The sequence below is a fragment of the Rhinoderma darwinii genome, chromosome 2, assembly GCF_050947455.1.
Source record: "Rhinoderma darwinii isolate aRhiDar2 chromosome 2, aRhiDar2.hap1, whole genome shotgun sequence".
Lineage (NCBI taxonomy): Eukaryota > Metazoa > Chordata > Amphibia > Anura > Rhinodermatidae > Rhinoderma > Rhinoderma darwinii.
Window position 1 is genome coordinate 137,458,748 of NC_134688.1, and position 27,811 is coordinate 137,486,558.

Here is a 27,811-nt window from a genome sequence, read left to right on the forward strand (position 1 = left end):
GATGCGCATGGCACAGGCAGTATTCCTGAGAATACAACCTTGGAGGTCCTTCCCTTCAGCTTGTAGCCTAGTTCTTTAAAATTATTCTTAAGGCTCCTCCACCTACCATTTATTCTGTCGTTGGTACCGACATGGACCACGACAGCTGGATCATCACCAGCCCCTCCCAGCAATTTGTCCACCCGTTCCACCACATGCCGAACCCTGGCACCAGGGAGACAGCAAACCATTCGGTTGAGGCGGTCTTGGCGACAAATTATTCTATCCGTCTTCCTGATTATAGAATCCCCTACAACTATCAATTGTCTTGGCTTGCCTGCATTACCATCCCGCCGACTACTAGCTGGGCTGTTCTCCCGGCTGTTAGGGAGATCAGTATCCACTAGGGCTGCCTTTTCTGAGACTGACACCCTCGCATCATCACCCAACCTGGCAATTTTGCTTGGAATGCCAGAAACCGGATCGGCCTTCCTTGTCTTTGACCCCTTTCTACTGCCCCTAACTACATTAACCCAGCTACTTACCTGATCCTGCTCACCCATGTCTTCACCCTCCAGTTGTAACCCACTAACTGCATGCTCTGTGAGCAGCAAGCTCCGCTCAAAATTGTCTATCCTCCTCAGTGTTGCATTCTGCTCCTCCAGATCTCTAATACGAGCTTCCAGGTGAACAACATGCTCACATCTGCCACAGAGATATTCACCCTGGAACTCCGGCTCCAGTCGTGTATACATATGACAAACTGTGCACTGAAGAAAACCTCCAATCTTGCTATCCATTATCCAAGTTACACCAAAACAGCGAACAATTGTCAAAGAAAAAGAAGAGTACTTACTGGGGCTTCAACTCCTCTTTTCAACTCCGGTTTTAGAACTCCACTTAGTTCACAAGCCACTTAAACCACCAAGCACAGAAAGAGCAAGCTCAAAATGAGGTCTGCTGACTAATTTATACCACCTGTGTCCAGTTAACCCCTTCCCCCTCGTCAGCTGTTCAGCTGGAACGAATCTGCAAGGGAAAAAAAAAAAAAAAAAATTTACAAATTTTTTTTTTTAAATTGTGTGAGTTTTTGCTATCTTCTATTTGCTAGCAATCAAAACAGATTCACAAACACAGAAATACAGCAACACAATACAGAAGTACAGCAACACAATCCGGTTTTAGAACTCCACTTAGTTCACAAGCCACTTAAACCACCAAGCACAGAAAGAGCAAGCTCAAAATGAGGTCTGCTGACTAATTTATACCACCTGTGTCCAGTTAACCCCTTCCCCCTCGTCAGCTGTTCAGCTGGAACGAATCTGCAAGGGAAAAAAAAAAAAAAAAAATTTACAAATTTTTTTTTTTAAATTGTGTGAGTTTTTGCTATCTTCTATTTGCTAGCAATCAAAACAGATTCACAAACACAGAAATACAGCAACACAATACAGAAGTACAGCAACACAATCCGGTTTTAGAACTCCACTTAGTTCACAAGCCACTTAAACCACCAAGCACAGAAAGAGCAAGCTCAAAATGAGGTCTGCTGACTAATTTATACCACCTGTGTCCAGTTAACCCCTTCCCCCTCGTCAGCTGTTCAGCTGGAACGAATCTGCAAGGGAAAAAAAAAAAAAAAAAATTTACAAATTTTTTTTTTTAAATTGTGTGAGTTTTTGCTATCTTCTATTTGCTAGCAATCAAAACAGATTCACAAACACAGAAATACAGCAACACAATACAGAAGTACAGCAACACAATCCGGTTTTAGAACTCCACTTAGTTCACAAGCCACTTAAACCACCAAGCACAGAAAGAGCAAACAGCACTCAGGCAATTAGCAAAGGGGCAGGGCCCTTCTTATAGTCCAGGGGAATCATGGGCTAATTGCTGATGATTCCCATGTGCGCGTGCTGGCCCTTTAAGGCCGGGCACGAGCGTGCGCGTGCACCCTATGGGACACAGCGGTCCGTGAGCGCTGGCGTCTCCTGGGAAGGAGATGCGAGCCAGCGCTCACAGATCCACGGCTGCGCCCGCCGTGGACGCTACAGTAGCCATAACTTTTTCATTTTTCCATCGATATAGTCCTTTGAGGACTTGAATTTTGCGGGACGGGTTGTAGTGGCGCACAGAAACCAATCTAGCAAAATCTGCGCTCCAAAAGCTAAATGGCGCTCCTTCCCTTCTAAGCCCTGCCGTATGTCCAAACAAGAGTTTATGACCACATATGGGGCACGGATGTAGCCATCGTTAACTTGACTCTGATAACTTGCTGCAGCGTGATATCACACAACAAAAGCCATTGAAAAGGTCAAGATAAGGGATCTAGCCACTGTTTATTTAATGCGTTAAAAGTCAAGGCAAAGACGGCTACGTCTGCATTTCCGTATTCTGAAGAAATTGCCTTACAAATGTTAGGGTGCTTTTTCTCTTTTATCCTTGTGGAAATTAAAGTTTGTTTGTTTTTAGCTAAATCTACATCTAAAAAATGTTTCATTTTCATAGCCCAATTATAATAAAATCTGAGACACCTGTAGGGTCAAAAGGCACACCTAACCCCTATATGAATTCCTTGGGTGTAGTTTCTAAAATAGTGTTTTGTTTTTACTATGTTTTGGCACCTCATGACCTTTTTAAACCTGAAACCTAAAATATATTATAATAAAGAGGAGGCCCCAAAATCCTCAAGGTGCTCCTTCGTTTCTGAGGCCTGTGTTGCAGTCAAGTAGCACACTAGGGTCACATATGGAATATTCCTAAAAACTTCAGAATCCGGGTAATGAATATTCAGATGTGTTTCCCTGTTAACACTTGCTGGAAAAAAAAAAGGATTAAAATTGAATATCTGCAAAAAAAAATAATTACATTTTGAAATGTCACCTTTACTTGCCTTTCATTCCAGTGAAATACCTAAAGGGTTTAAGAAACTATCTAAATGCTGTTTTGAATACTTTGAGGGAAGCAGTTTTTAAAATGGGGTGATTTTTGGGAGTTTCTAATATGTAGGCACCTCGAAATCACTTCAGAACTGAACGGTTCCATAAAAAAATAGGCTTTTGAAATTTTCTTGAAAATGTTAGAAATTTCTGCTAAACTTATAAGCCCTGTAATGTCCTAGATAAATAAAAGGATGTTTAAAAAAAACTATGCCAACATAAAGTAGATATATGGAAAATGTTAACTAGTAATTTTCCCTAAATGTTGGTGTTTTTCTTACAAATACTGAATGTATCGACCAAATTTTACAACGAACATACAGTACAATGTGTCAGGAGAAAACAGTCTCAAAATCGTTTGGATAAGTAAAAGCACTAAAAAGTTATAACCACATGATTGGAGAAATTAGGCTCTGTCAAAAGTGGAAGGTCAGGTCAAAAAATGGAAGGTCAAAAGTGGCTGCAACGGGAAGGGGTTAAATGCCAGCCTGCATTAAACTGGATTTTCATAAATCACATATTAAGCAAAAAGCATAAATTAAAAAAAGAAATATACTTTTAAATGCACAAGAATCTCATTTAAGGTTCCGATAGTTTAACCCATTCCTGCCACAGCCATTTTTCTGATTTTCATTTTCGTTCTTTTCCTCTCCACTTACAAAAAGCCAATCTTTTTTTTTTTTTATTTCTCCGTCGATAAAGCAGTATGAAGACTTATTTTTTGCAGGATGGGTAGTAGTTTTCCCTTTCACCATTTGTTGTCCCATATAATGTACTAGGAAACAGGAAACAATTCCTTGTAGGGTAGAATGGGGAAAAAACAGCTATTCCTTCGTTGTTTTTTGGGTTTTGTTTTTTTTGCCGTTCCCCGTGCAATATAAAAGACCTGTTAAAGGGGTTAACTGGCATCCAAAAATTGCATTGCAATAATATATTTATGTGAAACAGAGTAACTTACTAATATACGTTAATTTCAAATTCTGTACTAAATGGTCCAATTCAAACCTCGTGAATTGTTCCCAAAAGTGCTGGAGCTTTTCTAAAGATGATGACGCTCGACACAGCCCCACGTGACTGAGGGCTTGCTTAGTGCTGTCCGTGAATGTGACCGCAAGGGGCTGTCACATTGGCTATTGCTTGAGTCCCGAGCAGAGCATTAGCTAGCGCTTTGCTCGGGACTCCAGCACTGTTCCTGACGTCAATATTTGGTCAATTCATGGGTTTCCTATCGCTGGAGTTCCCGAGAAGAGCATCAACTGAAGCTCAGCCCGGGAACTACAGCACTTCCGCCAACGTCTGTCACTGTCACAATATATGCACAATGATGTCAGCAGCAGTACTGGAGTTCCCGAGCAGAGCATCAGCTGATGCTCTGCTTGGGAACTCCAGTGATAAGAAAACCCCTGAAGTCACTGACCATATATGGACAGTGACGTCGGGAGCAGGGCTGGAATCCCCTGGCAGAGCATAGGCTGATCATATTTGGACCGTGACGTGGGCAGAAGTGCTGCTCTGCTTGGGACTCCAGTAATAGGCAATATGACAGCCCCTTGCGGTCATGTTCACGAACAGCACATGAAGCAAGCCCTCAGTCACGTGGGGCCATGTTGGAGCGTTATCATTTTTAGAAAAGCTCCAGCATTTCCAGGAAGAATTCACAAGGTTTGAACTGCACCATTTAGTACAGAATTTTAAGTTCAAGTATATTAGTAAGTTACTTCGTTTCACATAAATATATTATTGCAATGCAATTTTTGGATCCCGGATAACCCCTTTAACTTTATTGTAGTAGTCAGTATGAATACAGCGATACTAAATTTATATAGTTATTTTAGTTGACTACTTTTACAAGGAAAAAAACGAATTGTTAAAAATATAATTTATTTTGTGCCGCCACATTCCGAGAAACATAACTTTTTTAATTTTCCATCGATTGAGCGTATGTGAACTTAATTTTTGTGGATTAGCTGTCGTTTTTCTTAGTGGTACCATTTTTGGGGTACATGCAAGTTTTCGATCACTTTTTATTCCATTTTTTGTGAGAGATGAGGTGTCCAAAAAACAGAGATTTTGGCCTTTCATTTATTTTTACTGCGTTTACCATTCGGGTAAATAATGTTATATTGAAAAAGTTCAGACTTTACTATATATATATATTAAAGTCTGAACTTTTTCAATATAACATTATTTACCCGAATGGTAAACGCAGTAAAAAATATATATATATTTATATATTTTTTTTTTTACAGTGCTTTAGGGGGAAAATGGGATAAGGGGAATTTTTCAAAGTTATAATATTTTATTTTCTTGTAAATAAAAAAAAATAACTATTCTACTCTTCTTCTTTTTTTTTTTTTTTTTCCGTTATTAGTCCCCTTAGGGGATGTGAATCGTTGGGTTGCTTGCTCGATGTACTGCAAAACGAATGTAATGCGGTATAACGTGACTATGACAGTCTCCTATTAAGCTCTGCCAGAGGCAGGACTTTATATGTGTACAAAGATGGCATGCCAAACAACACCACCCCGCGATTTCGCCCCGCTATCTAGCACTTCAGATACCACGGTTGCTATTGGCTGCGGCTTTTCAGGGGTTAAACTAATGGAATCGCGCTCGAGCGTGATCCCGCTCTTTACAGTGAAGTGTCGGCACAAAAATACAACCAACACCCCTGCTAAATGGAGCGGGCTCAGCCCGTGACCCCACTCCATGTTTATACGTAAGTAAACATCATAAGTCGGAAAGGGGTTAAACAATTGCCCTATAAGAAAAGGTTAAAAATTGGGGTCAATTTCAGGTGGGTTGTCCAACGTCCGATGACAGAGTACGTGTGATAGATCCGTTCTTGAGCCATTAGGAAATTCAGCTGCATGATCTGGCAAATTTTGCTAGATTTCAAGAACTTCTACCTGTAAACCTGGAGTAAGCTATGGTAAAGGCCCTCAAAAAGCTTACCAAGCGTACCAAGTGTTTCCTTTCAGCAAACGCGCACCAAGATGGTGATGAATACCACGAAGGGGACGCTATTAAGCCCCGTCTCCAGCAGGGCTTATTAGGTGCCTGTCAAGAGATAATGCAATACATTAGTTTTGCAGTATATAATGAAAGCGATCCAACAATCGATGGTTCAAGTCTCTTAGGGGGACTAGTAAAAATCAGTTAAATAAAGTCTTGTTTTTCCCATTTTCCCCCTAAAGTAATGTAAAAAAATAAGTATAATTGGTATCGCTGCGTCCGCAAAAGTGTTGAACTATTACAATATAATTTTCTTTATACGGTGAACGCCTTAAAAATAAAAAAAAACTTTAAAATACAATAATTGCTGTTTCTAATCTCTGTTTCTTGGTCAACTAATCGGTCACAAAAAAATTGAAGAAAAAGTGATCAAAAACTTGCACGTAACTACAGCTCGTCCCGCAATTAATAAGCCTTCATACCGCTGAAACGAGTAGTAAAATATAAAAAAAAACATTAGACATTTTGGTATCCCCGTAATTGTATTGACCCACAAAATAAAGTTAACATGTTGTTTTAATTTCCCACCCCACAAAGAAGTTTTTCCTGTTTCCTAGTACATTATATGGCACAATAAATGGTGCCATGAAAAACTTCAACTCTCCCGCAAAAATCAAGCCCTCGTAGGACTATATAGATGGAAAAATAAAGTTATTTTGGAAGGTGGGGAGGAAAAAACTAAAAGCTAAAAAATGGCTGCGGCGGGATGGGGTAAATAGTTTGTATGGTAGCCTGTTATTTATTAGTATAGCACTTTGTAATTACACACTCTTCAAAACCATAATCATCCGGAATGTTGACCTGCTCAGAGCTGTCTTTGCTTTCTTCTCTTCAAGTAAGATTAATTATTTAAACTTCATAGATTCCGTGAAATTAAATGAGGGACATTTATGACATATCCACAGGACCCGCACCTCTGGGACCCGCACCTTTCTCCAGGGCCCCTTAAACCCCGTTCTAGCTTTTTGTGCTCACACTGACTCTCGGCCACTTCCTGATTACATGATCGGGAGTTACGTTAACAGCACAGCTCGCTGACCTACGCTGTTTCCGTAACTCCCATAGTCGTGAATGGCAGTTATGGAAGCAGCGTAGCATGCGAGCTACGCTGTTTCCGTAACTACCATACATTTCTATGGGGCTTACAGAAACCGCGTAGCTTCTCCTCCATGGTCGGAAATCAGCCAGAACACAGAGGTAGAACGGGGTTTAGGGGCCACGTTCTAGAGATAGAGGTGGGTCCCGCATTTATCTGACATTTATGACATATCCTGTGGATATGTCACAAATGTCCCTCGTGGGTAAAACCCCTTTAAGCTGTTTTAACTATGTAACAGAAGTTTTTCAAAATGATGAGCTGCATGAAACTCTTTATTCTGAAGCATTTTTAGTTGTGTCTAATCCGCAGTGTGCAGTAGATTGGTCACTCATCGGGTCTACTATAAAATTAGAATGGAAGTGAAGTTGAAAGTCAACTACTCCCAATTGAGCACTAAGTTTTAATAGCGGTTTCCTAATTTACTTATATCTATTATAATCATTGTAAGGATACAATCACACGGGCAGCAATTCCTTTGATAATAAAGTGTCCTCATCACTACTGTTCGTGGACCATTGACTATAATTGTTTGCCTTATGACTTGGCTTTTTAGGTATCCTCTAGGTTAACAGATATCTTTGCCATGCCTTAAATATCAGCATTTATTACTAAAGTGTAGTTTGGTGTTTCATGGAGAAAGTAAATATAGCAGAGTGATCTATGGCAGAATCTGCTTACAGGTTGTTGTGAATAAACTAAAGTATGTGCCCTAGAAGTAAATCTTTGATAAATATTATGGTGTGTTTTCTGTACATATATATAAACAGTAAAATTCCTAATATTCTGGCATCAAAGTCCTGATAAATACTGATTATCAGAAATCATAGATCAGGTGTAGGCAACCTTGATGATGCAGAGATCTACTGTAATAATACAGAAGATTCCTATGATCTACTGTGATATAAAGGCCTTTTTTTCACGCAGAAAAAAGTGACCCTGTTTAGGCCATACACTCTACAAGTACTAGTAAGTTTGGCCACACCTTTTCATTCCATGTTTGTTCTTGCTTTTTTTTTTTTTTTTTTTTACTACTTTGTAGATTCATGTTGAAGACGTGAAAACTTTGAAGGAATACATATGGAAATAAATGGTAAACAAAAGTGTTAAACAAATCAGAATTATTATTATTTTTTTTTATTCTTCAGTGTAGCCCCCTTTTGCTTTAATGACCGTTTTTTACACTCTTGGTATTCTCTCAGTTTCATGAGGTAGTCACCTGGAATGGTTTTCAATTTGCCTTCATAATGTGTTTGAGACCATCAGTTGTGTTGTGCAGAGGTAGGATTGGTACACACATCCATGCCCTATTCAACTACTGTTCTAATCACATTATGGCAGGAACCACTTAACAAAGTAAAGAGAAACAACAGTCTATCGTTACTTTAAGACATGAAGGTCAGTCAATCTGGAAAATTTGAAGAACTTTGAAGGTATCCTCAAGTGCGGTCATGAAAACCAAAACGCTATGATGAAACTGGCTCTAATTTTCTCAGGATTTGGCATGAAGCAATAAAACAAGGAAATAAGTATTCTTACTGTATTAATCATATAGAAGCTACAAAAAAAACCACAACTAAGGTGGCACTTGTAACCGCTGAAACAAAACAAAGATGTATCCAAAATATTTGGCCATGTGCTAGAGAAAATGTAATGTAGAAGCCAATCTAAAACATATGTGGTGGGACTGCCCCAAAATTGTACATTTCTGGAGAGAGGTTTTCAATCTTATATCTCGGATTTGCAGACAAGTTATATCTCCTTCGTCTGAGCTGGGAATATTGAATGTTTTTTTTTAAAAACATCCCTTCAGACTATAGATGGATAACTAATCAGATCCTAATTGCAGCAAGATCACTGATAGCATTAAGTTGGAAGGGAGACAAGAACATGACTATTCCGATGCTAATTGCCGAAGTAAATCAGTGCGATATGAAGTGTGTTTAGCAGAAAAGGGAATACTCGATTCTCAACAAACCACTAGAAAAGGGTCTAGATGGTCATCTCTGATGGACTCCGATTCTGAGCCAGGAAACAGCTGATATTTCTATTATATTTATTATTATGGCTTTGTTATTCAATTCTTTTTTTCTTTTTTTTATTCTCCTGTTTTCTTTTCTCTTTCTTGGGGGGTTTTGAGTGTGGGTTCAGAGGAAATATTTTGAGAGCATTTTTATGCTATTGTAATGTATTTTAAATATTTTGGAATAGTGTGAATATGAATAAAAGTTCAGTGCATTTGCACTGGTTATTTAAAAAGAAAAAAAACTGGCTCTCATGAGGTTCGCCCCAGGAAAGGAAGACCAAGAGTTACCTCTGCTGCAGAGGATAAGTTCATTAGCGTTACCAGCCTCAGAAATTGAGAATGAATAGCACCTCAGATTAGAGCCTACATAAATGCTTCACAGACACACCTCAACATCAACTGTTCAGAAGAGACTGCGAGAATCAGGCCTTTGTGGTCGAATTGCCGCATAGAAGCCACTACTGAGGAGCAACAACAACAACAAAGAAAATTTCTTAGGCCAAGGAACACACGGAATGGACATTAGACTAGTGGAAATTTGTATTTTGGTCAAATGAGTTAAAATGTTAGATTTTTGGTGCCAACTGCAATGTCTTTGTGAGACGCAAAAAAAGGTGAGCGGATTGTTTCTACATGTGTGGTTCCAACTGTAAAGCATGGGGGAGGAGGTGTGATGCTTTAGAGTTCTTTGCAGTGGCACTGTTGGCAGTTTATTCAAAGTTCAAGGAACACTTAACCAGCATGACTACCAGAGCATTCTGCAATGACATGCCATCCCATCTGGTTTGCCCTCAGTGGGACTATAATTTGTTTCTCAACAGGACAATGACCCAAAGCACACCTCCAGGCTATGTAAGGGCTATTTGACCAAGACTGAGAGCAATGGAGTTCTTCCTGAGATGACATAGCCTCCACAATCACCCGACCTAAACCCAATTGAGATGGTTCGGGAGGAGTTGAACCACAGACTGAAGTTAAAGAGGCTCTGTCACCAGATTTTGCAACCCCTATCTGCTATTGCAGCAGATAGGCGCTGCAATGTAGATTACAGTAATGTTTTTATTTTTAAAAAACGAGCATTTTTGGCCAAGTTATGACCATTTTCGTATTTATGCAAATGAGGCTTGCAAAAGTACAACTGGGCGTGTTGAAAAGTAAAAGTACAACTGGGCGTGTATTATGTGCGTACATCGGGGCGTGTTTACTACTTTTACTAGCTGGGCGCTCTGATGAGAAGTATCATCCACTTCTCTTCAGAACGCCCAGCTTCTGGCAGTGCAGCACTGTGACGTCACTCACAGGTCCTGCATCGTGTCGGCACCAGAGGCTACAGATGATTCTGCAGCAGCATCGGCGTTTGCAGGTAAGTCGATGTAGCTACTTACCTGCAAATGCTGATGCTGCTGCAGAATCAAGTGTAGCCTCTGGTGCCGACACGATGCAGGACCTGTGAGTGACGTCACAGTGCTGCACTGCCAGAAGCTGGGCGTTGTGAAGAGAAGTGGATGATACTTCTATACACAACGCCCAGCTAGTAATAGTAGTAAACACGCCCCGATGTACGCACATAATACACGCCCACTTGTACTTTTACTTTTCAACACGCCCAGTTGTACTTTTGCAAGCCTCATTTGCATAAATACGAAAATGGTCATAACTTGGCCAAAAATGCTCGTTTTTTAAAAATAAAAACGTTACTGTAATCTACATTGCAGCGCCGATCTGCTGCAATAGCAGATAGGGGCTGCAAAATCTGGTGACAGAGCCTCTTTAAACAGGCAAAAAAGTTCTCCGCTCCTCAGGGAACTCTTTCAAAACTTTTGGAAAAACATTCCAGGTGAGACTACCTTATAAACCGGATTGAGAGAATGGCTAGAGTGTGCAAAGCTGTCATCAAAGCAAAGCGGGGCACTTTGAAGAATCTAAGAAAAAAACTAATTCTGATTTAACACATTTTTTGTTTACTACTAAATTCCATGTGTGTACCTTCAAAGTTTCCATGTCTTCAGTATGAATCTTTGTGTAGAAAAAAAAAATGATGAAATGAAAACGTGTCCAAACTTTTGACTTGTACTGTACCTATACAGGGTGCTCTTTTTACATGATGAGTTTGATTTTTCACAAACAAACGTTTCGTTCACATTGTATGCCTGCAAATGTTGTTGTTTTTTAAAAAATTGGAGCAGAAACACAGCATGTTTACAAACTAAGAAATCATTGGTTTGAGTAGTACAAACAAAAAGAGTTGGTCAGCTCCTCCTAAAACATGAAATAGATATGCCGGTACTAATCTGCCGTGACTAATGTATTACCAGTAACAAGAAAATGCAGATGCACACCGCAGGTGCTAAGATATATATATAGATATATATTGTGACATCTTGGGGACCACTTAGCTCACAGGATCGCCATCTCCAGGGTGAGATGGTTGGCACACTTCTAACGTTCACTCCAACTCATTGAATAAAAGTTTAAACCAGCCGCAGCCAGCTTTATGGTCTTCACCACAGCAAGCCGTGTTACAACAAAAAAACATACAAAATAAACCCTAGGCCGTCCAGCCTCTAACTAACACATTCAGTGTCCCTCACTACGAGACACAGCCTTGTGCCCAGCACCTCAAAACATAGGCAGCTTTACCTTACGCGTTGGTGACTATCACAGGCTAGCATGCCTGTCTTCCCCAGACTGAGCCCTGTGTGAACAGCACACACCTCAGGTGAAGCCTACCTAGGCTCATCAGACAGCCCAAGACCTGGACTGTCTGTATGGAGTGGGAGCTGCCCTTCACACTCCAGCAAACCAGACCCTATTCTGGGTTTTACACCCAAGCAACAGCAGAGAAAACCCTCTCTGCTGTACATGTTCCCTGGTTGCTTGAAACTGGACAGTTTCTGCACTGTCCAGTAGCTGCACTACTACAATATATAAATATATATATATACACACACACACACACTTATTGTTTATTATACATCTTTATTGCATTACTGCTATAGTTATTATGTTAATAAATGTGAGGTTCTTAGCGCTCAGTTTGATCAAAATGTGCGAGCCCACCTGCCACGACAAGGCGAAATTCAATCAGGGGATCCCTACACTCAGCATTGTATCCCTACTTTGGAGACTTGCCTCTCTCTCTTGGGCTGAGCCCATAGTAAGCTCAGGACAGGTAGGAACCAAATATATTCTGTTCTAATTAAAAATCGCCCAGGACAGGTGGGTGGAGAGCACGACCAAAATGGAAGCAGTTACCGCCCCCATGCAAATACCACAAACAAAAAGAGTTGGTCAGCTCCTCCTAAAATATATATGCAGGTGCTAATCTGCCGTGACTAATGTATTACCAGTAACAAGAAAATGCAGATGCACACCGCAGGCGCTAAGATATATGTGTATGTATATATATATACACACACACACTTATTGTTTATTATGCATTTTTATTGCATTACTGCTATAGTTTGGTCAAAATGTGTGAGCCCACCTGCCATGAAAATAATAAAAATGCATTATTTCAAGTGAGACAGTGTTTGTGAAGCCCTTCGTATTACATTCTTTTTAAGAATAAAAAATTTTTTTTTTTAAGAAACAGCTAATAACTACATGAGAAGAAACACTATGGTAACTTCAAATCAAATACACTTGCGTTAAAGCAAAAGTGAAAAGAATTACTCAAAATGACAGTATAACAACATTGTGAATATAGTGGATCAAGTTATACAGGTAGCAGATGATATCGTTTTGATATTGCTGCTTTTGTCTTGAACCTGCACCACAGGTGATATGAAGCGTTAGAAAGTGCCCATTGAAGTCTACGGGCAGTCCATGTACTGCGCAGAGACACTCTTTGTAGCCACTCTCTGTTCTGGCTCAGAATTCCTTAGAAGGGTATTTTAAAATAGGTTTTCTAAACCAGGCAAGCCCTTTTATTTGTACTGGTACTAGAATTCTTCCAGAAAATTAGATTTGTGGAGATGATTATTAAGATTTAATTAACGACACTATGGAATCATGTGTTATATCATGTCTGCAGATTACTAAAAGTAAGCACTCGTATCTAGTTGTTGCTGAGAAGGAAACTGCATCGTTGAATTTCATTTTCATAAAAAGCAGACACTTAAAATTCTTAGGAATAAAATAGATGCATAAACCGGTAAATAAAAATATAAACTAATATGCTTATATTAGGGAAGTGTTACACAGCAGTTCCTTTAGAAGAAAAAAGTTTAAAAAAAAAGTAACATTTTTTTTTAAAATATATTCTATACTCTGATATGATAGCTTGGAGTTACAGGACACAACCCTGAGCTGCAAAATTGTGAGTTTACAATGAAATCACTGATTTCTATCAGGTGCAGTATTGTCATAAATATTTTATATGAATTCAACTTACTAATACAACAACATCTACTTCTTACCTGACCTGAATAGTGCCATTTCTGTGTGTTTATAGGGATATCCATGTATGTGGTGAATGATTGATTAGGTCCAGAACTATCAGACTAAGACCATTTTCACATTGTTTTTTTTACTTTCGTTTAGCGTGTACATCGGGAAAGCTGTAGGTTGAACTTGATGGACATGTGTCTTTTTTTCAACCGTACTAACTACGTAACTATACGTATGCACGCTGAACGTGTCCATGGGGCTCGATTGTCAGACTGAACCCAGGAGTGGTCTCCGCCTGGCCAATGTACATTCGTATGCTACAGAAAAGTAGTTTACAAAAAAAAAAAAGTGTACGTTCAACCGATATCTTTTTTTTTTTTAACATGGTTGTCAGATGCCACTGTATGAATGGCATCTGTTAAATGGATACGTCATGAGCTTTTCAATAGCTTTTCATGACATATCTGTTAAACAGATTCCCTTATAGCCTATGGGTGACAGGTGCTATGAACGGATGCTTTACAGTAGCATCTTCAAATGGAGAAGTAACCGCACCCGAATGAATTGTAAATATAGGAGTGCAAGCCCAACAGGACTGGATTCAACCGTCCCCAATAGTGCCAAAAAAGGGAGATTCAGACGGCATATCCAAAAAAGGAACTTTTTATTCACCCACGTGACAATTCAGCTCCTCGTAGCCCTCTCAAGTACTTGAGTTCCTTTTTTGGATGTGCTGTCTGAATCTCCCTTTTTTAACGGTAGCATTTATCACTCAGAAGCTATGATGGTATTCGTTTAACGGATACGTAATGAAAAGGGTCTTGAGAGTTTATGACCTATCCGTTAAACAGATACCAGTAGGTGTCGAGACCACAGGCCATATACGTGATGTAAACACAGGCTACATGGCTTGTTCTCTGTGATAAGACAACTGCCCCAGCCATATTATATCCGAAAAGTATACTGTGTGGTGAAATTGATGGCAGATAGCCTGTACCCTACAGTAGAATGTATTCGTACTTCTTTGCTTCATCTGCCTGCTTTGTAATAGTGCAGTAATTTTTCTCCATAAAGTAAAATTGTCAGAATTTTTATTAGGGGAGTCCCAAATAAAATAATTTCTGTGATTTTTCCATTTCTAGAATTCAAATTCTTGTATAATCAAAAACTGATTTTCTTCTACTAAACTAAATGAAAAGTTACAGCCTTCTCCTGCTCTGCCGTAAAACAGTTACCATTTAGTTGTAATTATCCATTCAGATCTCATTATTATATTATACCTTTACTGGTAAGGAAGAAAAAATAAAAAAATAACTAATTCTCTACCTGTAAAGAATCAAGGCCTTGTTGAACTCTAAGTTGCTTTAAAGAGGGCCTGTAAGCTCTCCTGGCATGTCTATTTTAGAATAAAATTGTATTCTCCATTAAATCTTTTGAGCTCTGGGTTCCTTTTCTTAGAACAATTTACGTTGTGCCATTCCTCTGTTACTCCTCCTAGAAATGTGAATAAATTGACAGTCTGACAATGTCCAATCAGTGCTGACAAGTGTGTGACTGTGTAGGGACATGCCCCTTTGACAAGGAGAATGGTAACACCCTGTTGTTTATGTATTCATAAGTTTCTAGGAGGAATAACCGAGGAATGGCACAACGCTTTTAAGTTCTAAAAAAATCTGTTCTAGAATTGTTATTTCATGGGGAATACAAGTATTTACTACAACAGACATGTTCGGAGAGGTGACAAAATTGTCGCTTTTGCTTTTTTAGAAGTACAGCGACTAAATAATGACATGTTTTTAGATACACTGGTGTCGTGGCTTAAATTTTTGCAGAAGCCATGACAGATTAGGTAAAACTATCAGAATTCAAGTTTTTAACTGGATAGAAAAACATTCTGGGGCAAGCTTTTGTAAGACTGGCGTTTCACACGCCAGTCTACGCTCTTTGCTCAGCTGCAGTAAGATGCCCCCCTAAATCTATCGCATCATTCCGCTGGCCATGGACTCACTATGCCCCCCCCCCCCTCCATCAGACATTAAAGAAAATGTATGTGCCTCACTTAGTCTCCTCTCCGGGTCCCCTCAGCCTCCCTCAACATGCTGCTCATGCCAAGTCCTGATGCCGAGCAGTTTTAGGGCCTTATATGCAACATGGCATTAAACTGCCTAAAGCTTCGTTCACATCTGCGTCCAGGCTCCGTTCTGATGTTCCATCAGAGCTTTCAGTTAGAACGGAGCCCTGACTGAAATAAACGGAAACCATAGGTTTCCGTTTGCATCAGCTTTGACTTCAATGGTGACTGATCCGGTGTAAATGGTTTTTGTTTGCCTCAGTTGTGCAAGGGTTCCGTCGTTTTGAAGAAAGCAATAAATTACTCTAAGGTATTGCTTCCGTCAAAACGACGGAACCCTTGCACAACTGAGACAAACACAAACCATTTGCACCGGATCGGTCATCATTGAAATCAAAGGTGATGCAAATGGAAACCTATGGTTTCCATTTGTGTCAGTCAGGTCTTCGTTCTAATGGAAAGCTCAGACGGAACGTCAGTACGGAGCCCTGACGCAAATGTGAACGAAGCCTAACACATCCCACAGTAAGAACATTGTATGAGCCGCAGCATATTGAGGGAGCCTGAGGGGACCCAGTGGGAAGAAGTGAAAAGGAGCCGTAAGTTGAAGATATATTATTATTTTTTTTTATTGTAAGATGGGCCTCTACCTTGCTACGCTCCACCGAGTGAAATCTACCCCAGCTAGGATAATTATAATAAATTTGACAGGTCGTGTTGACAAGCCCCCTTTTGGTAAGCTACACCCCTCTTTCCAAAAGTGGCGAGGGCAGCATAAAGGCAAAAAGGCACAATTTTCAACGCAAATTGCGACTTTTGGGCCTTATTGCGAGTTTTCTATGTCAGAAAATTTACGTAGAAAGGTTAATAAATTCCCCCCAAATATATTTTGGCCTATTTTAGCGGCCACTATTACCATCAAAGAGCAATGGAAACTTAATAGAAAATGGGAGCTCCAAAAATTTTGATAAGAGAGCGCTAGTGATTTTGACCCTCCCTTTTTTTCTTTCATCCACATCCTCTTCCCTCCCCTGGCTGAACTTGACAGACATTTGTTCTTTTTTAACCGTACTATGTTACTGCAATATTTCGTAACATTTACACCACCTTGTGCTTTTGTTTATATGGTCTTATTTTGTAACCCCTTAAGGACTGAGCCTTTTTCAGCTAAGAATCAAGCCACGTTTTGACAATCTGGTATGTGTGAACATATCCGAAAATAACTCTAATGGATTTGATGTGATTCTGTCATTGTTTTTTGCCACGTTTTAATTTTTTAAGTAGTAAAAGTCTGAGCAACATTTTAAAAAAGTTTTGTCTTTTTTTTAAACTATGGTATGTTATATATATATATTGTGACAGACCATGTGGAGAGGTTGTGGATGGGGGTCTATATTTCCCCAAGATTTCTGTCTTCTGCTATCTGAAAACAACCAGGGAATAAATTCAGCAGAGAATGTGGTTCTCCCTCTGCAATAGGTTTTGTCTAAAACCTGGAAAAGGGCCTGGTTGTTGGAGTGGGGAGAGATGGGTGGGTCCCCACTCCATCCACACAGTTCTGGTCTTGAGGTCTAGCTATTAGTCAGGGGTCAGGTGTGATAGCCCTTTAAATAGGCTGCAGTTTAGTCACACTCTCTCTCAGCCTTGGGAGAGGAGCTTGTGAGAGCAAACCGACTCCATTCATAACAGGTTGTATGGTCTGCATGGTTTATGGTGCCAGGCTTTAGGCCTGCACTGTGTTAGTTAGGATACCTACTGTATAGTTAGTGCCGGACAGGCATAGAGTTTTCTTTTTTCAGCTTGTCATAGTTTATGGCATCCTGGTTATCCAAGTCAAAGTATGCCTTCTGCGGTTCCCCTGAAAGGAACGGTGCCACAAGTCCTGCCCACTGTTCCTTTGGCCAACCCTCTCGTTCAGTGGTTCTTTCAAAGGTTGTTAAAGGAACAGTGTCATCACAAATTATTTTTTTATATTTTAAAGATGTTCGTGCTTTATTAAAAACGTTTATATTCATTTGTGTGTTTGTGTTTTACTTTTTCTTATTTTTACACTTTTTCTTCCCTATGGGGGCTGCCATTTTTTGTTCCATTTCTGTCTGTGTCGATTAACGACACATACAGACATGGAATACGGCAGCCACAGTCCCATAGGGACTGCGAACGGCTCCCGTCCCATTGACTTCAGTGTACGGCGTCTGTGTGGGAACTGCGCATGCGCCGCTCCCACACAGTCCAATTCGAAATTGGCGCCGTCCGGCGCCATTTTCCTGTGGACCGGAAGTCGCGGCCGGACAGTAATATTACTACTTCCGGTCGCGGCTTCCGGATTTGTGCACTTGGACCAGCGGCAGCAAACGGAGCGGACGGGCCGGAGGGAGCCGCGGCGGCAGGAGCAGGTAAGAGATTTCAATGTATGTTCGTGTTTGTGTGTGTTTACTACTGTATGTAAATCTACTACACTGTGTGTTAGCTCAAAAAATGGCGACACACAGTGTAGGAGGTTACACCGTTCAAACCCCTCGTTTATCCCGGCACTAGCCAGGATAAAGGAGGGGGGATGCTGAGAGCTCACTAGAGCGAGGGCTTTTAACCCAATGTTGCAATGCTGCAATTTTGGGAATAGCTCCATCTAGTGACCAAAAATGGGTAGTATTATAAATTTTGAATTAATTTATAATATTTCCTGACTCGTGAAAAAAATAAAAAAAATTTGAACAATGTTTAATCACCCACACACTAAATGTTTAATTTAAAAAAAAAAACATGTTTTTCTGGCAACACATTCCCTTTAAGTAGGCTTCCACGTCATCTGTTGCCGTCATCTTTTGCAAAAAATGGCTAGCTCTTATTGATGTAGAACTGGCACCTGCTACACCTGGAACCCTTTCAACCACACTGGTTAGTTGCTGCACAACACCTTTTAAAGTATCCCGGTCTTTTCTTTGTTCTGCCTGTGTAGCCTGCAGTTGGGCAGTCAGTCTGCAGTTTGTTTCATCCAGAGCCATCTGCTGCACCCTGGTAGCCTCCTGTTGTGCTCTGGTAGCCTCCTGTTGTGTTGCCATAGCATGCAGTATCGCTTTAAGCATCTCCTCCATCTTCTAAGGTGCAGAGAATCAGTCTTTGGAAAAATGCAATATATAAAGGATTCTGGCCCTTTAAGGTGTTTTTTTTTTCCACAGTACCTAAAGCTTCCTCCACCAATTGTAAGGGAATTAGGTAGCGGGACAGTCATCTCCTGGGGTAGACGGGCACTCGGTATCAAACACGCCAGTAAATTTCAGTCCGCACAGCAAAGATGTGGTACTACTGGCCTCAGCCAGTTTTATTTACAGGTTGTACATGAATAAAAAAGGAAACAAATAAAAGAAAACTCTATACCTGTCTGGCACTAACTATACAGTCAGGTATCCTAAATAACACAGTGCAGGCCTAATGCCTGGCACCATAAACCATGCAGACCATACAACCTGTTATGAATGGAGTCTGTTTTGCTCTCACAAGCTCCTCTCCCAATGCTGAGAGAGAGTGTGACTGAACTGCAGCCTATTTAAAGGCCTATCACACCTGACCCCTGATTAAATCAGCCGGCGGCCATTACTAAGGCGGTAGTAATATAGTTTAAAAAAAAACACAAAGACATAGAAAAAATATTTTATTGAAATAAAAAAAAAAAAAAACACACAACCCTCATTAACCATTTTATTGATAATAAAAAAAAAAGCCGTCATCGAAGTAGTCCTGGAATCCGCCGTAGTCCAACGACCGAACCTGCAAGAAAACACACAAGAAAAACTATTAGTAACACATGTGTTAGGCTTAGATACAGGGCCCATGTGTGATACTGTCTGTGGGACCCTGTATCTAAGCCTACCACATCGTAGGCTTAGATACAGGGTCCAGCAGACCGTAATCTTATACCGTATAAGATTACTGTGTGCTGGGGTCCTGTATCTAAACCTACAGTGTAGGGATGCACGGTGCATCGAAACTTCGATACTGTTTCGATACTTTGCATCCCTAAACGGTTCGATACCGCTATTTCCTGTATTTCGATACTGAGCTGCGCAGCCGCACAGCTCAGTATAGTAATACATGAATGTATGGGAGCGCGGCTGCGGCTGTGTAATTCAGCCACAGCCCCGCTCCTGAGTCATGATAAGTGCGCACGGTCAGGATGATGCGATGTGGCCAGCGCTGTACTTATGAGCGGCGGCACTGAAGACCGAACATGGCGGGCGCGCTGCAAAACACCCCCATGTTCTGTGTTCAGTGCCTGAACCGCCGCGTATTAGTGCAGCGCCGGCCGCACCTCCTCATCCTGAAAGCGCGCGCACTTCCTGTCAGGAGCGGGGCAATGGCTGTATTACACAGCCGCAGCCCCGCTCTATAACGGCGGAGATCAGTGAAGCCTCTCATCTCCGCCGTTATTCCCCTGAATGCTGCGATCACAGCTGACTGCAGCATTCAGGGGAAAGTGAGCAGGGGGGATGCCCCTGGATCGCGTCACAGGGAATTCTTGTGACGCGATCGAGGGCCATACCATATATGGGCAGACAGCCCAGGGTCTATTGACGGACCCCAGGGCTGTCCTACCATATTTCATGTTGTTAGGGCATACTGAGGTATGTCCTAACAACTGCCTGTATGCTATCTGTCCACAGGCTAATGTACTGGCATATATCTGATATATGTCAGTACATTGAAGTTTAAAAACAAAGTATTGTTAAAATTAAAAAAAATACACATTCACCTTTTTTACAATAAACATTAAAATAAGTCTCAATACATAAAATATTCACACATTCAGTAATGGCGCGCACAACAATTTTTCTGCATCATTTATGACGTGTACGCTGTAAAAAAATGAAATAAACACGGCTTTCATTCACTTATTATTGTGAGGCAGGAGGTGCGATGAATTTACCCTCCATGTTCCTCACATTAATAGTAATTAACCCCATCATGTACCTCGCACATTAACCCATTATGACTGAGAAACATGATGGGATTAATTACTATTAATGTGAGGCGCATTCAAAATTCATCACACCTCGCGCCTCACATCAGAAAACGGAAGAATTGATTTTTTTTATTACTGTTGGCAAAAGTATCGAAATTGGTATCGAAATCGCAATACTAAACGAAGTATCGGTATCGAAGTCCAAATTCTGGTATCGTGACATCCCTACTACAGTGTGGTAGTCTTATATACAGGGCCCATCAGACAGGATCACGCATGGGCCATGTATCTAAGCCTACCATGTAATTGGCTTAGATACAGGGCCCAGCCTACAGCATCACACAATCTGTCATCCTGTCTCATGAGCCTCCTAAGCCTGCTACATCGTAGGCTTAGGGGTTGTGCAGTCCCTAAACATTGATGGCCTATCCACAGGATAGGCCATCAATAGCTGATGTGTCTCCCAGGACCCGCAAATCAGCTGTTTTGAAGGGGCCGCAGCACTCGTACGAGAGCTGCTTCCCCTTCATTTCACTGCTCGCTCACACTGAATCGGTGTCGGCGATGTCGGTGACCGGAATAAAGGGGAGCAGCTCCCGTACGAGTGCTGCGGCCCCTTCAAAACAACGGATTGGCGGGTCCCGGGAGTCGGACCCCGCCAGTCAGGCCTAATCTTACCTTCCTCTTCAGCCGTGGCGGTAGTTCTGTTGTCTCGATGCTGTGCGCGGCGCATAGCGCTGTAACGTCATGCGCTGCGCACAGCGCTTGACATCAGGACCTCCGCTGCGATCCGGAACCAGGAAGGTAAGTAAAGCCTGTTACTATAGTAACTTTTTATTGATTTGGTGCGGGGGGCTGTGGGCCCCCCTGGCTTCGGGGCCCGGTCGCAATTGCGACCGCTGTGACCCCTATAGCTACGCCAGTGGTGTAGTGAGTATTTTGGCCCTAAATTTAGCTCCAGGAACTAAAGCAAACGCATCGTACAAAAAGGACATATTTGTTTTTTATACAACATACATGAAACTGAAGAATTGCCCCCCACTATTTATGGCCCTGTTTTTCCTGTGTTATACTGCTGTAAAATGTATAAGAAGCCTCATTCAGTCCATGCGCCATTATTTGTGTGTTCTCCCGTGTGCAATATATCCAGATTGAGTTGTGTAGCTGTCAGATTTCGACCATTTCCTTCTAGCTCTATCCCTGGTGCTAGCTCATCTAAGTGGAAGTAAAGACAGACAACTCCAGATTGACTGACACTGCGATGTCTGACCTGATTATGTCCACATTGATATACCGTATTATTGTACTGAACTTTGAAATTAACCCAGCAAGTTGGACTTGGTTGCGTCTTGTGTCTCAGCACGTTGTCACCACATCTATATATATCTCACATAGAAACAGAAATGTCCACATACATGTTATAAAAAAAGGCACATCAGGGATCAACATGGCTGAAAAAGCTTTTAACATTTGCTAGTCTCCAAGTGTACATGTTCTGTTGAATATTCTTTATTTTGACATATTTAACCACGCTCATAGGGAAAAGTTACTTTCAGTCAATAGAATTGTTATCGGCTTTTTTAAGTTGTGACATTTTGTCATTTATCCTTCACTGAAATTCCAGTGAAGGAATAAAGAAGGAAAAATAAAGAAGGAATTGCAAGAATATTTTTTATGTGTGTCGAAAGGCATCCGTAGGAGGTATACTGTATGTCAGGTAATACTCCCGACATATACCTCTGACGTACGCTTCAAACACAGTGTGAACAGTCCCTGATAAAAATGTGTAACCTTATTTTTTAATGCTTGATATATTTGCACCTTCAGCTGTAATTAGCCACATTGCAGCAGACATATGGCTCCTCAGAGATCACTCATAAATTATTGGATGCTTCACAGGGCAGTTTATCTTAAAGCTAATCTCAACCTTTTAACAAAATGTCATGTGGAAATGTGTATTTCACAGTTGAGTAACCTTGTAAATACTTTGCTTTTCTTTTTTTGTATTGATATAAAGTAATTTCATATTGTGCTCATGTGCTTTAGTAGTACATGTGATCCACTCCCCCCCCCCCCTTGGTGTTTTTCCAGTTTTGTTGCTCTATGACCTTGAAATAAAATGGGTTTTTGAGGCGTTGGTGCCATTTGATTTATACAACGTGCCTAAAGCTTTGAAGATGCAAAGTAATTTTTTTATTGTGACACAGACCATAATTAAGTAAAAAAAAGTGGAAACTTTAATGTGCATAAATATTCACCCCCTGATTGAGGTCGGGGCTTTGACTAGGCCATTCCAAGACATATAACCCCTTAATTTCCAGCCTATTTTAAACCTTAATGACCAAGCTATTTTTTACATCGTCGCATTCCAAGAGCTAGAACTTTTTTATTTTTGCATAGACATAGCTGTATAAGGACTTGTTTTTTGCGGGACAAGTTGTATTTTTTAATAGCACCATTTTGGGGTGGATATAATTTATTGATTTAACTTTTTTATTAACTTTTTTTTGGGGGGTAATAGAAAAAAGCCCAGCAATTTTTTTTTTGCGTTCTTAATTTACGCCGTTTACCGTGTGGTATAAATAACATAATAACTTTATTTAGCGGGTCGTTTTGATTGCGATATCGTTTTCTTACACTACCATTCAAAAGTTTGGGGTCACCCAGACAATTTTGTGTTTTCCATGAAAACTCACACTTATATTTATCAAATGAGTTGCAAAATAACTAGAAAATATTGTCAAGGAATGCTCCATTTGCAGCAATTACAGCATTGCAGACCTTTGGCATTCTAGCTGTTAATTTGCTGAGGTAATCGGGAGAAATTTCACCCCATGCTTCCAGAAGGCCCTCCCACAAGTTGGATTGGCTTGATGGGCACTTCTTGCGTACCATACGGTCAAGCTGCTCCCACAACAGCTCTATGGGGTTGAGATCTGGTGACTGCGCTGGCCACTCCATTACAGATAGAATACCAGCTGCCTGCTTCTTCCCTAAATAGTTCTTGCATAATTTGGAGGTGTGCTTTGGGTCATTGTCCTGTTGTTGCGCTGTCCACAGGGTATGGCATGGCGTTGCAAAATGGAGTGATAGCCTTCCTTATTCAAAATCCTTTTTACCTTGTACAAATCTCCCACTTTACCAGCAGCAAAGCAACCCCAGACCATCACATTACCTCCACCATGCTTGACAGATGGCGTCAGGCACTCTTCCAGCATCTTTTCAGTTGTTCTGCGTCTCACAAATGTTCTTCTGTGTGATCCAAACACCTCAAACTTCGATTCGTCTGTCCATAACACTTTTTTCCAATCTTCCTCTGTCCAATGTCTGTGTGCTTTTGCCCATATTAATCTTTTCCTTTTATTAGCCAGTCTCAGATATGGCTTTTTCTTTGCCACCCTGCCCTGAAGGCCAGCATCCCGGAGTCGCCTCTTCACTGTAGACGTTGACACTGGCATTTTGCGGGTACTATTTAATGAAGCTGCCAGTTGAGGACCTGTGAGGCGTCGATTTCTCAAACTAGAGACTCTAATGTACTTGTCTTGTTGCTCAGTTGCGCAGCGGGGCCTCCCACTTCTCTTTCTACTCTGGTTAGAGCCTGTGTGTGCTGCTCTCTGAAGGGAGTAGTACACACCGTTGTAGGAAATCTTCAGTTTCTTGGCAATTTCTCGCATGGAATAGCCTTCATTTCTAAGAACAAGAATAGACTGTCGAGTTTCACATGAAAGCACTCTTTTTCTAGCCATTTTGAGAGTTTAATCGAACCTACAAATGTAATGCTCCAGATTCTCAACTAGCTCAAAGGAAGGTCAGTTTTATAGCTCATCTAAACAGCAAAACTGTGTACAGCGGTTCTAACATAATTGCACAAGGGTTTTCAAGTGTTTGCTAATCATCCATTAGCCTTCGAACACAGTTAGCAAACACAATGTACCATTAGAACACTGGAGTGATGGTTGCTGGAAATGGGCCTCTATACACCTATGTAGATATTGCATTAAAAACCAGACATTTGCAGCTAGAATAGTCATGTAGCACATTAACAATGTATAGAGTGTATTTCTGATTCATTTAATGTTATCTTCATTGAAAAAAAACTGTGCTTTTCTTTCAAAAATAAGGAAATTTCTAAGTGACCCTAAGCTTTTGAACGGTAGTGCATGTTTTACTACTTTTACACCGTAAAAACAGTTTTTTCAAAATTGGTTTTTGTATTGCCATATTTGAGGAGCCATAACTTTTTTTTATTTTTTGCACCAATGCAGCTGCATGAGGGACGACTTGTAGTTTTTATCAGTACCATTTTGGAGTAGATGCAACTTTTTTTTATCACTTTTTATCAAATTTTTTTGAAGGCAGGATACACAGAAAACATGTACAACACGTGTAATTTTTTTTACTTTTTTTGTTGCATTTTGTAAGGGGAAAAGAGGGTTTTTCATAATTTTTTTTCTTTGGGGTTTTAATTTATTTAAATTTATTACACTTTTTTATTAGTCTATGCGATCATTTGATCACTTTTAATGAATTGCAGTGTATTATGCCGATCAGTGTAAAACTGACAGGCATCTGTTAGGTAATGTCACTGGCATGGCCTAGCAGGCATCCACTACAGGCAGACCTGAGGGCCTTTGTTAGTCCCCCCCGGCTGCCATAGGAAGCACTGACACCCTGCAATCGCATTCAGGGTGCCGGTGGTGTGAGTGAGGAAGCCCCCTCCCTCCAAAACCACTTAGATGTAGCGCTTGCTATTGAGCGCCGCATCTAAAGTGTTAAACGGGCGAATTTCGATCTGCCTGCTCGAGCAGCGTTGATACAAGCTCTATTCTACCGGAGGTAGCTGCGAGCAGGGAGTTTTCCATCCTCACAGCGCCGATAATTTATTCTGCTGCAGCGCAGTGAAAATGCGTATTCATCAGAATAAAGCTAGTTAGTGGCCGCTGTGAAAAGGCGTATTGGCGGACACTAAAAGGTTAAATGTTTTTCCTTAAACCCCGCCAGTGTAGCTTCTGCAGTATATTTAAGCTCATTATTCTTCTGGAAGTAGAAACTCCGTCCTAGTCTCAAAACTCTGGCAGACTGAAACAGATTTTTCTCTAGAATTGCCCAATATACAGTATATTGCCATTAATTTCTTCTTCATACCTGACCAGTTCTCCAGTCTGCGCTGATGAAAATCATCCACACAGCATGACGCTGCCACCACCACCATGCTTCACTGTGGGAATGGTGTTCTTGGGGTGATGGGAAGTGTTGGATTGTGCACCACTTATAGCTTTTTCCCCATGATGGTAAAAAAAAGTTTCATTTTCTCATCTGACCAGAGAACCTTTTTGTTTGAGAATCCTGCCACATGCTATTTGGCTTACTCAAAACATGTTTTTTAATGTTTTTCTTGCATGAATGGCATTTTGTTCTGTCTACTCTTCCATATGCCGGTCTGTGAGTTTTGCTGGCGGCCTTCTCTTTTTTTTTCTGTCTAATCTTGCATATGCCGGTCTGTGAGTTTTGGTGGTCGGCCTTCTCTTGTCAGGTCTGTAGTTGTGCCATAGTCTTTCCATTTTGTTATAATGGATTTAATAGTGCTCTTTGGGATGCTTAAAGTTTGGGATATTTTTTAATAACCCGACCCTGATCTATACTTCTCCACAACTTTGTCCCTTGGTCTTTGATTTACTTGGTTAGTGGTTTTGGAGACTCGGGGGGCCTTTCAGAACAGGTATATTTATACTGACATCATGTGATCGATCATGTGACACTGATTGCCCACAGGGGGATTTTATTCAACTAATTATGTGACTTGTGACGTTAATTGGTTTGACCAAACCTTATTTAGGGGTTTCATAGCAAAGGTAGTAAATACATATCCGCTCAACACTTTTTCCGTTTTTAGGTGTTGTTTTTTTTAACGGGGTATGTTTTTGGTTTTTTTCATTCATCTGTAACAAATTAGACCGTTTTGTCAGGTCTAAATCAATTTAAAATCCAGTTGAAATGCAACAAAACAGGAAAAACAACAAGGGAGTGAATACTTTCGAAAGGCAAAGTGCCTGCTTGCCTGCTATTGGTTTAGTTATATTTAGGAAGCCCTCTTTTTACTTGTTTCCCTGCAGCATTAAAATATGCAAGTACATGTGTGTCATGTTTGCTAGAATTTAAAAAAATGTTGTTAGATGTATATTCGGGATTAACTGATTTATTTTTTATAACTATTTTGTAGGAAGAAGAGGGGGAATATGGAGATTCGCTTGATTTCCGCAGAGGAGGTGATGGACAACCGAGGAGATCTACTAGACCAACTCAACAGTTTTATCAACCACCCAGAGCACGGAACTGACTGTTAAGGTGAAAACAACATACCCTGGAAAGACCTTTAAAAGATGCAGTAGAAATCCGTGAAGCTTTTATTACAATAATTATATAAATTCATACAAACTTGGGGAGGTTTACCTTCTATTTCATTAGTATAGATTTTTCTAGCGCAGCCTTTATAGCGTATCTATTGTAACAAATGTTCTAGATAATCGAATAGTCTAACAAAATACTAGCATTGCCAATGCCGAACTATTGGAATTTTGCTGTATGGGACACTAAACAATGCTTTAGGAGTTGCTAGTGTTTCCAAATTCAGTTGAGTTTTGTTATCTAATGCTTGTTTATATTAACCAGATCAACCATGAGATTCTCTCAGAAGAAAGTAATACTGCAGCTGTTTTCACGGAAGTGGTATATTTTTCTAAAGAATAGCCTTGCACTGTGGTGTTAATATCCTTATCGTGGACAAGACTCGGGGTCTTCAGATGCGAGTAGCAACAGATTTGCCATCAGTTATTAGTTTAACAAATGATTTTTTAAGCAGTTCTGAATTTCTTGTTTGCATTAATAAAACCACAGTGCTCCTCAACTTTCTCTGAATCTTTTTTTCATCATTTCTTTTTTTTAACCAAGAATGGGATTCGATCATGGTAAAGGGAAAACAATTTATTTTTTTCCAAAGGAAATGGTTTCGGCCTACATCTGTTTGAGATCCACTTCTATGATTTAACCCTTACAGAGGTTTTGCTACCTTATTCATTAATGACATATGGCTACCGCATGCCATGACTTACTGGTCGGTGGGGGAAGGTTGGTACGCCCACCAAGCACTGGAACAAGGGGGGCGCAGCAATAGCACACCACGTGGATTTTTTTCCTGCACGGTACCATTGTCACGTTGATATGGCTGTGAAGGTAGTAATTTATGGTAAAAAGTCGCAAGGATATAAAGTCACAAGCATATAGAACATGTTGTTCTTGAAAAGATTTTTTTACAGCCAAAAAAAAAATAAAATAGTCC

General features: G+C 40.5%; 1 protein-coding gene across 2 annotated transcripts in view; it reads left to right on the plus strand.

The window, feature by feature from the left end:
* Nucleotides 1-27,379, plus strand: part of TDRD3 (tudor domain containing 3) — a 274,537-nt gene extending 247,158 nt beyond the window's left edge. For both annotated transcript variants that reach the window (XM_075852311.1, XM_075852312.1), the window contains 2 exons: nt 26,696-26,820; nt 27,145-27,379. In XM_075852311.1, coding sequence (XP_075708426.1) covers nt 26,696-26,812 — 117 coding nt within the window. In that variant the 3' untranslated portion in view covers nt 26,813-26,820; nt 27,145-27,379. The remainder of the gene's footprint in view (nt 1-26,695; nt 26,821-27,144) is intronic.
* Nucleotides 27,380-27,811: the final 432 nt, after the last annotated feature.